We start from the raw sequence: 12,931 nt of genomic DNA, 5'->3' as shown, positions 1-12,931 counted from the left end.
AGTATGTGTGTATATATAATCATTCTTACCTATAATTCTGAGATGATGTTTATTATACTGAAATATTTATCCTTTCCAGTACCACTAATGTGCAAATTAATACACAAAGCCTTGCAGAAAAGAGATGTCACTCTTTTTTTAATGTCAGCAGGGTCAAAATTTTTTCTCAAAGCAAACCTAAACAATTTCTGTGAGTTTAGGCTCTTGAGGAGATTTTATTGACATCATGCATTCATTATTTTGGCAAATATTAAGTGCATGCCATGTGACAATCTATGTGACAAGCTAGGCACTGAGCATTAAAAGATAAAAGGGCATAATACCCCCTGGGAAGTGGCTTGTGCTCTGATAGAGGTATCATCCTGAACAAAACCTTCTGATGCTGTGTGATCACTGCTTTATGGAAGACATATTTATTTTTACTTATTTATTGTTTCATAGAGTTGGGGGTCTTGCTATATTGCCCAGGCTAGTCTCAAACTCCTGGTCTCAAGTAATTCTCCTGCCTCGGCCACCCAAAGTGTTGGGATTACAGGCATGTGCTACCACGCCCAGCTAAAATACATTTAAAGAGCAGTAGAAGCCAATGAGACCAGTATGGGGAAGTTTCTCAAAGGACTTTTCCAAGTCATGGTAAGAGGAAAGGACGGGTTTCCCAAGCCAAGAAACAGCACATGCAAAGGCCTAGAATAGGGAAGTGCACAGGTCAAAGTAACTGGAGCTTCAACCACTGAGAAAGGGGCTGAGAGAGGCTAGACAGGTAGGCAGGGACAGAGCCTGAAGAGTTTCAAAGGCCTGACTCTTCAGCAAGACCCAAAGTCTCCAGAGAAGTGGCCCCTGCTTCCCTTTCCAGCTCTGTCTAGCAGAACAAACCTGCAACCCGTGCTGACAATTATGTAGTATTTAGTACCAGGCCCCCTTTCGTTCTCAGCTCTCTAATCACAATGGTCTGCCTTCTCTCATGGTCCTCCTACACATGCCTTGCACCTTCCCACCACAGGAATTTTGGTCAAGCGGTGCCTTGTGTCTCAATTGCTTTTTCAAGCCCCATTCTTTTTGGTTAACCCCACTCATCCTTCAGGTCTGAGCTCCAGTATCTCTTCCTCAGGGAAGCTTTGTCTGAGGCGCTTTACCAGGGCATGCACCCTATTAAGGGCATCCAAGCACCCTGAATTTCCCTTCTTAGCCTCTGTTGCTGCATGGTTAAGCATTGACTTGCCTAATAATTCGTAGCATGCCTATGTCCCCCAGGAGTCTGCAAGCTCCATCAGCTGTTTTGCTTACCACTGAATTCCCAGGGGATGGCCACATATAAACACCACAATATACATTTTTTGAGTTGAATCCATTAAAGTGAACAATATAAAAATACTAAAATTTTACTTTTAAATCTGTTTTATCATATGACTTTCTTACATCTCACACATGTAAGGAAATAATCTACAAAGCCTGCCATTTCATCATGAAAAATCCAAAATTATTTCAGAGTTGAATTATACAGAAAGAAAGAATAGTTTGATGCAAACAGAAGTGCTCGGTTGATATGCACACAATAAATTACGTTTAATAAAGGATTTCATTCTGAATTTAAAAACTGGTAAAACAAAGCACTCTATATATTATTTTTATGTAATAAGTCTGTGACTGAAAAGCTCTCCCTTTAGGTCTTGGGCATTTTTCCATTAAAGTTATTCTAATGATCAATATGCATTACGACAAACCTAATTTATCTATAGATGACCAGTCTCATTGGCTGATTATGAATATACACAGCCCAAGATATGCTTTAATGTAGTAGCCATGTAATAAAAGCTCACATATATTGAGTTTTTGCCATATGCCAACACTATGAAGTAGTTATCACTATTCTGAGTGTACAGACATGCAAACTGAGACCTAAAAGGGATGTAAGTATCTTGCCAAAAGTCACCATATAGTAAGTAGCAGACCGAGGCTTGATCCTGGGTATCAGGGCTGCAACAATCATGTTGTTAACAACTAGGCTGTGCCCATGTAGTATAAACAAATGTGATTTTTGAGTCTAGGCATATTCTTCCCTGGACCCTACTGAGAGGCTTCCACACACACTGGAGCTGCATAGAACTTTCTTTTCTGACAGAAATAGTTACATTTAAAAAACAATTTATTGGATCTAGTTTTTCTTTTTGAGATTCACATGCAGATATCAAATCCTTTTAAAGTGTATTGCTTGGTAATAAGAGGCATTAAACTGCTTCTCTGAACATGATTGTTTTAGGAAGACATTACATTTCCTTTCAGAAGCCAATTTCTTCTCACTGGAATCTAATCTGATTTAATTGGATGCTATACACTAAACTTCTCTCTTTATCACGGCTTTCCCCATCGAACAGTTAAGTGAATCTGACCATGCTGTTCAGGTGTCTCACCTGAGGAATGATTTTCAGTGTAAGTTGCTTGAGAATTATGTTTAGCACAAGAAAGTGTTTCCTGGCTGACTAGGGCTGTGAGGACCACTGTGTTAGGCAATCTGGGATTATTTACATGGGAATCCTACTTAAGCAACTTCAAATGTGTTCCTTTGTTCCCAAGGAGAGGACCACCAGTAAAGGAATGTTCTGGGGTGGTGGGACACACTTACTGACGCTGCAGTTCTCCTCATCACTCCCATCCTTGCAGTCCTCGTCGCCATCACATTGAAACGTGCTGGGGATACATTGTCCATTTCTGCATTCCACCAGACCCTGGCTGTGACAGGCTAGGAAGGGCCAGAACAATATTCACTTTATTTATTAATTCTTCTCTCTCAATCTGCACATCAAATAAGCAACAGCCATTTATCAAGCATCGCTAAGAAACAAGGTGTTCTGCACACACAAATGAACATATCATTGATTTTATTTCTAGAATTTTTCCTGCCTTATTGAACAGCACTTACCAAGATTAACTTTTTCTTGAGAACTGTGTGACTGTTTTTAGTGATGGAAGTATCATGATCCTACTTACTAATAAAAATGACAATTTGTAATGACATTATGACATTATATGGCAAGAGCTGTGCTAACTGCATTGTATATATAATCTCAAATGCTCATATAAATCTTGTAAAGTAGATACTATCATCTTTGTTTTACAGATGAGAAACTAAAGTTTACAGAGCATAGTACTTGCTCAAAGTCCCATGGCTAAGAGCTACAGCCAGAATGTGAAGGCAAGCTTTTTGGACTCTCAGCCCCAATATTTCATTATTTATCTACTTGACCTCATAAGCCAACAAAATAGTATATGGGAAAGAACTTGCATAGTAACTAACACATAATAAACACTTTATTTCAACACTTGTTTATGACAACTGATATTTGAAAGGGATGGCCTAATATCCATTAACCTTCTAATTCCTATCGGTTCTCTAAATTCTATACCTATTGTCTTTTAGAGTATCGGAAACCCATGGATCATGTGACCTCAGCCTTCACTGAATTACTAATATTATGACCTCTCTGTTCTTGAGTCAAGACTCCACACCAGAAGTGTTCTACCTGAGCACCATGTCCTTGCTTCTCCAAGATCTAGTGAGATACAGTCCACTCTGTTCCACTGTGTCCACTAGGCAAGGACTCGGAGGACATTCCACTTCAAATCCATTTCAGGGAAGAGGAGAGCTACGCATTGTGACTTTTTATATGACTTTTCTTATGTCAAAATAAAAACTATGTAATCCACATTTCTATTTTTGCCTCAAATTATAAGCCAATTAAATATTCAATCTCATGTATATAATCAACTTTCTTACTTTTACTAGACACAAAAAGATGAAATGAAAAGTATAATTAATTCAAACATGCAAAAGAACATATCACATTAACTCTTTCAGGTCAACTGCACTCTCTCTTAACACCTGACAGCTTCTATTCAATCATGTATATTATTCTCTAATGGGTATAGTATATTTTCCAGGGGGAAAAAGTGTTAATAGCCATACTTGTTATTAGTTTGAAGTATAACAACTGTCTGAAGATTTTCATTCACACAGAAACACAACAGTCTATAAATTTATATTATTACTACGTTCTCTCTCTCTTTTTTTTTTTTTAAAGATGGAGTTTCACTCTGTCACCCAGGCTGGAGGGCAATGGCTTGATCCTGACTCACTGTAATCTCCACCTCCCTGGTTCACGCCAGTCTCCTGCCTCAGCCTCCTGAGTAGCTGGGACTACAGGCACCTGCCACCACACCCAGCTAATTTTTGTATTTTTACTAGAGACTTTTGGCCAGGCTGGTCTCAAACTCCTGACCTCAGGTCATCTACCCATCTCTGCCTCCCAAAGTGCTGGGACTACAGGCGTGAGCCACCATGCCCGGCCTATTATGCTGTCTTTGTATCATCATATGAACATTAAAGGCTCTCTTCTCTCTGACGATTCTTTCCATGTTCTTCCACAAATGGCCCCTGAAAACATGTCAGGGAACTCCTGCAGGGAAGCTTAACTACTCATGTATTGTTTGCAGAAGAAAGGTTCCCCATTCTGTGGGCAGAGCATCACCTTTGACAAAGTCACAGAAGCATAAAAGAGACATATGGAGCAATGAGAGAGAAAACAGACACCCACTTGGCTAGATCAGCCAAATGAAGCTTGGAGTTTTGCAGGGAGAGGTGTGGAAGTCAGATACACTCCATTGCTATTGTCATCCCGTGACTCAGTGATCTTTACAGGCTAGAACCAAAGCATAAGAATCTTTCCCTTGGAATGCTGTGTATATAGTGAGTCTTAAGTACAGTCCTCAACCTTGAGTACAGCCTAAAGAACCAGAAATGGAAAAATAAGCAAAACAAACGTCCTCAGAGCACTCACAGCAGTTGACCTCGTCGGACTTATCCACACAGTCGTGGTCACCATCACACACCCACTCCATGGCGATGCAGCGCCCGTCCCCGCAGCGATGCTCTGTTGTGGGATTGCAATCTGGAGAAATGAAAACTCACGAGGATGCAGAGAACCAGCATGACAAACAGGCAGGATTCTATGGCTCCCAGTTCCCATCGAAGAGAGTCTGTTCCAATGGCTCCAATACCTTCAATAACATTTCTACAATAGGTCTGGCCCAATTAAAATGCCACGCCCTCCCCACTCATGTGCCCCACTGACCACCATCACTGTGGGGTAAGATGGGTCTGTTTTTCAGCTAAGTAACTACTCTAGCTGCCCCAGGACCCGTAGTTTGTTCTTATTGTTGTTGGCTTTTGTTTTCTTTAGTTGTCATTTTCTTTCCTTATGAAAAATTTATGATTTCTACCCTGTTTCAAAAAACAGAACTGTGATTTGTGTTTCACAATGCAGCTAGCGGATTTGATGTATCTGTAACAGCTCTCTCACGTTTCTAGGAATTATAACTTACCTGTCTGGCAAATTGGGAAGGCACGTATCTCCTTGTCATCTCTCCTGATGCTAAACTTAAGTTTTTAATTGATTATCTTTTTTTTGAGACAAGGTCTCTCTCTTTCTCCCAGGCTGGAGTGCAGTGGTGTGATCATAGCTCACTGCAGCCTCAACCTCCTAGGATCAGGTGATCCTCCCACCCCAGCCTCCAAGTAGTTGGGACTACAAGGAATATGCCAGCATGCCTGGCCTTATATCCAAAAGAACTGCTAGGTAAGCCATGCAAAATATTTATGTTATATTCATGATTCTTTTTAGCCTGGACTTCAACTTTGTCCCAATTTATATATTAGTGAAAAAGAACTAAGTGATAAGTTCGCTCTCACAAAGGGCAGAATCCATAGGATGCTTTGCCATGAGAGGTGGTATACCCTGAATATAAGCAGTGTTTTAGAAGATGTATGTGGATTCATGAATAATAGATTCCATGAGAAAGTATGATGAGTCTAGTAACAGTGCCATGGTCATAGACAGACTTCCGGAGTGACCGTGGATCTTAAAGCATATTTTGGATCAACAGAGGAAAGTATAGGGAGGACATAGGTTTGAGAAAAGAAGAAAAGCATAAGAAGTGCTTGAGCAGGAACCAGAAGAGCACAGGGAGCCAGGGCAGAGGCTGGTCTGAAGGAAAGTGATAATTATTGCTATTAGATGGAGACAACTGGCATCCAGACACACAAACTTCACGATAGCCTGCTATCTTCAGAGGAATTATGTTGCCTGTTAAGACCATTTTTTCTCACATGCTACCTGCATGCTGGCCCTCTCCACTAACCTATCCAACTACCAAACGACACTCACTCATTTTCAATCCCCTGCATTTCCTAATTATCTCACTGGTAAAGGGAAGGGTTGAATCTGATGATCTCCAAGGCCTCCTGCAACTATAATTTCTGTGATCTATATAATTACAATATCCTCTCAGCCTTTTTCTCAAGACTAGTCAGTCCCAGGATATAACCCACATCTAAATGTAAATTAGTACAGTCATTATGGAAAACAATATGGAGGTTCTTGAGAAAACTACAAATAGAACTTCCATATAACCCAGCAATCCCACTACTGGGCATATACCCAAAGGAAAGGAAATCAGTATATCAAACAGACATCTGCACCCCCACATTCACTGCAGCACTACTCACAATAACCATGATATGGAATCAATTTATGCCATCAAAAAATGAGTGGAGAAGAAAATATGGTACATCTACACAATGGAATACTATTCAGCCATGCCAAAAGAATAAAATCCTGTTATTTGTAGCAACATGGATGAGCCTGAAGGACATTCTGTTTAGTGAAATAAGCCAGGCATAGAAACAGAAATACCACATGCCCTCACTCAAATGCAGAGTTGATCTCATGGAAATAGAGAGTAGAACAGTGGTTACTAGAGGCCAGAAGGGTATGGAGGAGGAGGGACAAAGAGAGATTGCTGCCAGGTGCGGTGGCTCATGCCTGTAATCCCAGCACTTTGGGAGGCCGAGGCAGGCAAATCATGAGCTCAGGAGTTAGAGACCAGCCTGACCAACATGAAGAAACCCCATCTCTACTAAAAATACAAAAATTAGCTGAGCGTGGTGGCACACACCTGTAGTCCCAGGTACTCAGGAGGCTGAGGCAGGAGAATCACTTGAGCCCGGGAGGCGGAGATTGCAGTGAGCTGGGATAGCGCCACTGCACTCCAGCCTGGGTGATGGAGCAAGACTCCATCTCAAAAAAAAAAAAAAAAAAAAAAAGAGAGAGAGACAGAGATTGTTTAACTGATACAAAATTACAGCTAGATAGGAGGAACAAGTTGTAGGTTTTTATAGCACTGGATGGTGACTATAGTTAATGATAATTTATTGCATATTTTCAAATAACTAAATGAGAAGATTCTGAATGTTCCTAATACAAAGAAATGATAAATGTTTGAGGTGATGGATACACTAATTACCCTGATTTGATCATTACATATTGTATACATGTATTAAAATATCATGCTGTATTCAATAAATATGTACAACTATTTTAGTCAAAATAAAATAAAAATAAACTATTATCAGAAAAAAGCAATAACCCACCTCTATCTAGTCACACAGGAATGGTTTGTACACATACATTTTAAAATATTTTTACAGATACAGCAAGTGGCAGCTAGACAGCGCTCCTAGAAACCACCAGGTTTCCCAGCATGGGGTTATTCCTAACATTCATGATTCCAATGCCTTCCTCTGACCATACCGCTGATCCTTCCCAAACATTCATTTTGATGTTATCTAATGCGGGACATTGTCTCATATCATTTGTCCAGGGTGTATCCTCATCCCAGTTTTCCCTTTTGTTCATGTTGCAAAGTTCCTACGTCACTCAACAATATGCTACCTAAAAATTCTGAAGCTAGTCACAAAGCCAAAAAAGTAAATGAGCAAGAGGAATTTTGCTGATTTTAATTCATGAGATGGCATTCAGAATTGGACATGACTCTTTAAAAAGTGGGGTTATTCTTTAAAAGATAAGATCACCATGTGTACACAAAACAAATGCATCATCCTAACCCTGGGTGTAGCTGCTGAACAGGTGGTCCCTGTACTATTTGAGGATTAAATAAAGGAGGGGACTTCAGTCACATGTACCAAGGGAATCAGGCACAGACAATATATCTGCCCTCAAAGTTTGCTCAAAAGCCCAAATCTAACGTAAGCCACTGGCTCTAACCAGAGGAGAAACAGAACACATTTGAGGAGAGGAAAAAAACTATTAATGCATTAACAACCTTTACCAGTCTTCCCATCCCACTTTTTAAACATTTTCTTAATATGATTTTTTATGTATTACATTTACACATAAGACATTACTGAGGACAGTGATTGAACAAACTTCCTCCTTCTAAAAAACAAGAAACCAATCATTTTGTAATTTAAACTGCTAATCATATTAACACATAATGAACTGTAAGTTTTTGGTTATAAATTTCTATGATTTTAAATTAAAACCTTTGGGGAAACAATGCTACTTACCACAGTTTTGCTCATCACTCAAATCCCCACAGTCATCATATCCATCACACACAAGGCTGTAATTAAGGCACTTGCCTGTGTGACAGTGAAACAGATTCTCGCTGCAGTCTGCAAATAAAAGAAGCCACCAGTGTGTCATCAGAGCCATACAGAATGCTATTGTAGTACGATATTTAACAAAAGCCAATTATGGAAGGGACACCCTAATGGTAACCTGGTCCACACCTATTGTTTTATAGGTGAGAAGGTGGCACACAGAGATACAACGACCTGTTCAAGGCCACTTGAACAAGTGGCTCCCAAGCCAAGTGATTTTATCACTTTCTGATGTGTTTCTCTGACTTCTATTTTATGTCACCTGAACGATCCTTGATTGTTAAAGATGAGAAAAGACATTCTCAGTTCACCATCATTCCTAATGAAGTTCTTGTTCATGCAGAATAGACTTTAGTAACTCTTATGTTTTCTTTAGAGTTGAAGTCTAGGTTTGTCAGTAGAAAGCATAAACATAACAAATAAAATAAGTCATTTAGATTATGGAGTTATTATTTCCTTTCACATAAACATTACTGCTTAAGCCAATTGAGTGTTTCATAATGCAATCCTCAAATAAGCAAGTACTGTCCAAAGACTATGGTGGCAAGATGAGAAGTGCTATGTAATCTCAGGATGCTTATAGTTTAATGTTGAAATAAATAACATCCAGGGCAAATGGTTTCCTGATTTTAATAGGAAAATAACGTCTTGTCCTTGGGTAAACCAGAACTCCTATCCTGGTTCTGCCATCTACTAGCTGTGGGACTTTTAGTGTGTTATTGTTAGTTCAAGTCTAGGAGTCTGTGAACTGATGTATGAAATTGGGACAAAATCAGCCACTTAATAGGGTTTGAAAGAAGAGTTTAATGAAATAGTGTGTGTAAGGCAATTCAATGGAAAGAGAATGTTCTTTTCAACAAATGGTATTGGGACAATACTAGAATAATATTTGCAAATTATATGTATGATAAAGAAATTTGGATATCCAGAGTCTCTATAGAACTCTTACATTCAATAATCAGACGAAAAAGAATTCAATTATAAATGGTCAAAAGACTTGAATAGAAAGTCTTCATGAAAGACATAAAAACACATGAAAAGGTGCTCAATGTTATTAGTCATTAAGCAAAGGCAGCGGGGGGTGAGAGGGCAGGACAAAACAAAAGAAAAAAAAATAAGCTAAGGCAAATTAAAACCACAAGAAGATATAATTACACATCCCTTAAAATGGCTACAATGGAAAAGATGGATAATAGCAAGTATTGGCAAGGATTTTGAGAAAATGAATCTCATGGATCTCTGGTGAGCCTATAAAATAATAATGCCACCTTGGAAAACTGGCAGTTTCTTATGAAGGTAACTGCAACCTTACCATACAATTAATTTGTGAATTCCACTCTTAGGAATCTACCCAAGATAAATTAAACATATATCCACATAAAGATTTATATATAGATGTTCACAGCAGCATTATTCATAAGCCAAACACTGGAAAAAAATCCAACTACTCACTAACTGGAATGGACAAACAAAACGTAATACTCATGCAGTGAAATACTACTCGGTGATTAAAAGGATGAAACTACCAATATATGTGACAGTATGGATGAACCCCAAAAAGTTACGCTGTGTGAAAGAAATCAGATACAAAAATTACATATTATATGACTCGTTTATGGAATTCCCAGAAAAAACAAATTTATAGAAACAGAAATCTGAGAAGTAGTTACAGTAGCTGAGGGATTAGAATTGGTGACTGACTACAAATGTGTGGGAGATAAATTTTGGGGGAGATGCAAACATTCTAGAACTGTATTGTGCGGTTAGTCGCATAACTCTATAAGTTTACTAAAAATCAATAGGTGAAATTTATAGGATGTAAATTATACCTCAATAAAGCTGTAAAAATGTTTAAAATCAATATATGTAAAGAAATCTGCATTTTACAGAAACTAGATTTCTTAAATATATTTTTATTTCCCTTATTTAAAGTAAATTAAGTGCAAAACAGTTTGCTTAAGGCTGGAGAAGGAATACAGAAAATAGGCGGAATTTCAATAGGGTGGATGTAATGAAAAGTTTAGCATATTTCAATCAAATGAAATAGCAAGAACAAAGGAAAGAGGCAAAAAAATAGGGCACGTTTGAAGATCAGTCTACTTGGCTGATGAAGGCCAGAAATCAAGCAGTCAATGGTTCAATCTCCTGAATTCCAGCTGATTGTTTCTCCTCAAGCAGAAGCCTGTATCTCATACAAGTAGCAGCCACCACTTTACTGTAAACGTCCCATACTAGATGACGATTCGTTATCCAAAGCCTTTGGCATTGATCAGTTAAAACATTAGGCTTGCCAAAATATGACACTTACATATACATGAATCATAAATTTCTGTTTCAAAAAAGCACTCTTCTAAAAAAAAAAACAACTTAAAGTTTTTAGAATCACATCATTTTAGGAATGGAATGGGCCTTAGAAATCACCTGTTCAGTGTCTTCATTAGGAAGGTGTGTATGTGCACAGACACACACACGCATATATACACGTAAGTCCATACTTATAAGCATACAGAACTTTGTAAGTACTTTTTATTTTTCACTTCCCCCAGCCTGAATAATTTTCAAATAAGGACAGCCACCATAAGGGAAAATATAAGAACTAAGAAGTCCTAGCGATCACCTTGACAACGGTATTTTATCCCACTCAGCAGAGGGCGCTATTTCCCCACCCTGCACCCCCACTGCTGAATGAGGCTACAACACATGTGACAGCTGAGCGGAAAGGTTATGACACTGGTTCTCCTGCCCACAGGGTAGATCTGGGGAATTCGTGCATCAAGATATATACACTACCTTGTGAAATTCTAAAAGATCTTTTTGATGTTTTTTTGTCTTAATCTAAATTACTCTTGTGGGAAGTTTTGCGTCAACATGCTAGAATCAGCAATAGCCAGGGAAATAAGGCTTCTCAACTTGACGATCAGTGCAAAGTACACGCATGCATTCGCCCAGAGGATGGGGGACAGTGTTTCAGCACATTTTAAACCCTAGGAGTTAATTTCTTTGTAAGCACTACACTCACTTTTTTTGACGGTAGGACTACTAGGGAATCAAATACCCCTTTCAGAATCTGATTAACCTAAGAACACACCAAAAATTTCCAAAAGTTTATTTGTCTTCTATGAGGCCCATTCTAGGACCCCTGGTAATTCATACTAAAACACTGCATTGGAGATATTTTAAAAATTGATGTCTTCATTTATTAAATTACTTCATAAATGGAGAGGATTCAGGCATTTTTTAAAAATCCTCATTGTTCTCCCAGGTGTGGATTCAACTTTCTACTATTATAACTTGCTTGGTTAGAAGCCATTTTTAGAAGTGAGATACAAAATGAGCTGCATTTGGAAAACAATCTGTTACTTCCCTAAGGTCTGTGTGATTAGTAAACACGCAAAACCTTAACCAGAGGCACTGCAAAGCCAGAAATACAAATGGCAAATGCAAATACAGTAGCAAATGGCAAAGATCACAGTGTCTCCTTTTACTGAAATAAATGTTTATTTGACCTGGAAAGAGATGTTGTCAGTGCAATTTGGGGCCAGCAAATCAAAATTTGAAAAAGCTGTTTGCTGTGATTTTCTTGCTCAATAACAAGCATAATTTTGCATGGCCTAAGGTAGATGTTTTTCTAGACACACCTTTTTTTTTCTTAAGGAGAGCTTGATACAAAATGTTTCTTCTGAAATTCTTGCATGTTAATATTGATTTCAGTTTGGCATCTCATACGCACACTATTAATTCTTGTCTCTCAAAATTATCGTTAAATTAGAGCAGAAAACTAACACACAGAAAGGCTTTTTCTCAAGGGCTTCTTTCAACTGTACAGTCTCTATGACTATAAACATGAATGTGTTGCCTCAACTCAAGATGCAAGTACGGATGCTCAGTTTCCACCCACAGAAGATTAAATATGGAAAGGACCAGAGGTTATTTCATCCAATCCTCTGATTCTGAAATGACCAGAGGAGTTAGACGGTCTGTCCACCATTGCTCAGCTCATTTACAGCAGAACCATGAGAAGAACCAGGCTTCTTGACTCTCTGAGTTCTTTCTACTATTGGCTTCCAGCTCTAGAAAAGGGTTTCTCAACGGCAGTATCATTTGACATTTTGGACTGGGTAATTCTTTGTTGTTGGGGGCTGCCCTGTGCAGGGTAGTTTGTTTAGCAGCATCTCTGGCCTCTACCCACTAGATGCCAGTAGCACCTCCCTCCACTCCCACAGTTGTGACAATAAAAAAAAGTCTCCATGCATTGCAAAATGTCACCTAGAGAATTGAAAATCATGTTGCACAGTATACAAACATCACCTGAGTGCAAGGCCTGGCTTTAATCCCATCTTTTCCATCAGCTGTCTATGCAATCCAGCTTCTAGTAATCTTACTCTTTTTACTAGAAGGACTCCCTGCTGCTGCCTT

The 12,931-nt window shown here is 38.8% G+C and overlaps 1 protein-coding gene across 2 annotated transcripts in view; it reads right to left on the bottom strand.

The window, feature by feature from the left end:
* The window catches only part of CORIN (corin, serine peptidase), a 242,760-nt gene that overhangs the window by 79,882 nt on the left and 149,947 nt on the right, over nucleotides 1-12,931 (bottom strand). Inside the window, exons 7-9 of one of the 2 annotated variants that reach the window (XM_003816014.6) lie at nucleotides 8,420-8,527; nucleotides 4,833-4,943; nucleotides 2,621-2,737 (exon numbers count right to left, since the gene is read on the bottom strand). In XM_003816014.6, coding sequence (XP_003816062.5) covers nucleotides 2,621-2,737; nucleotides 4,833-4,943; nucleotides 8,420-8,527 — 336 coding nt within the window. The remainder of the gene's footprint in view (nucleotides 1-2,620; nucleotides 2,738-4,832; nucleotides 4,944-8,419; nucleotides 8,528-12,931) is intronic. The other variant, XM_063603826.1, reaches the window with a different exon arrangement.

This window comes from Pan paniscus, chromosome 3 (genome assembly GCF_029289425.2).
Source record: "Pan paniscus chromosome 3, NHGRI_mPanPan1-v2.0_pri, whole genome shotgun sequence".
In the NCBI taxonomy this organism is placed as follows: Eukaryota; Metazoa; Chordata; class Mammalia; order Primates; family Hominidae; genus Pan; species Pan paniscus.
The sequence above is the reverse complement of the archived record's forward strand: the minus strand, read 5'-3'. Positions and strand labels throughout refer to the sequence as shown.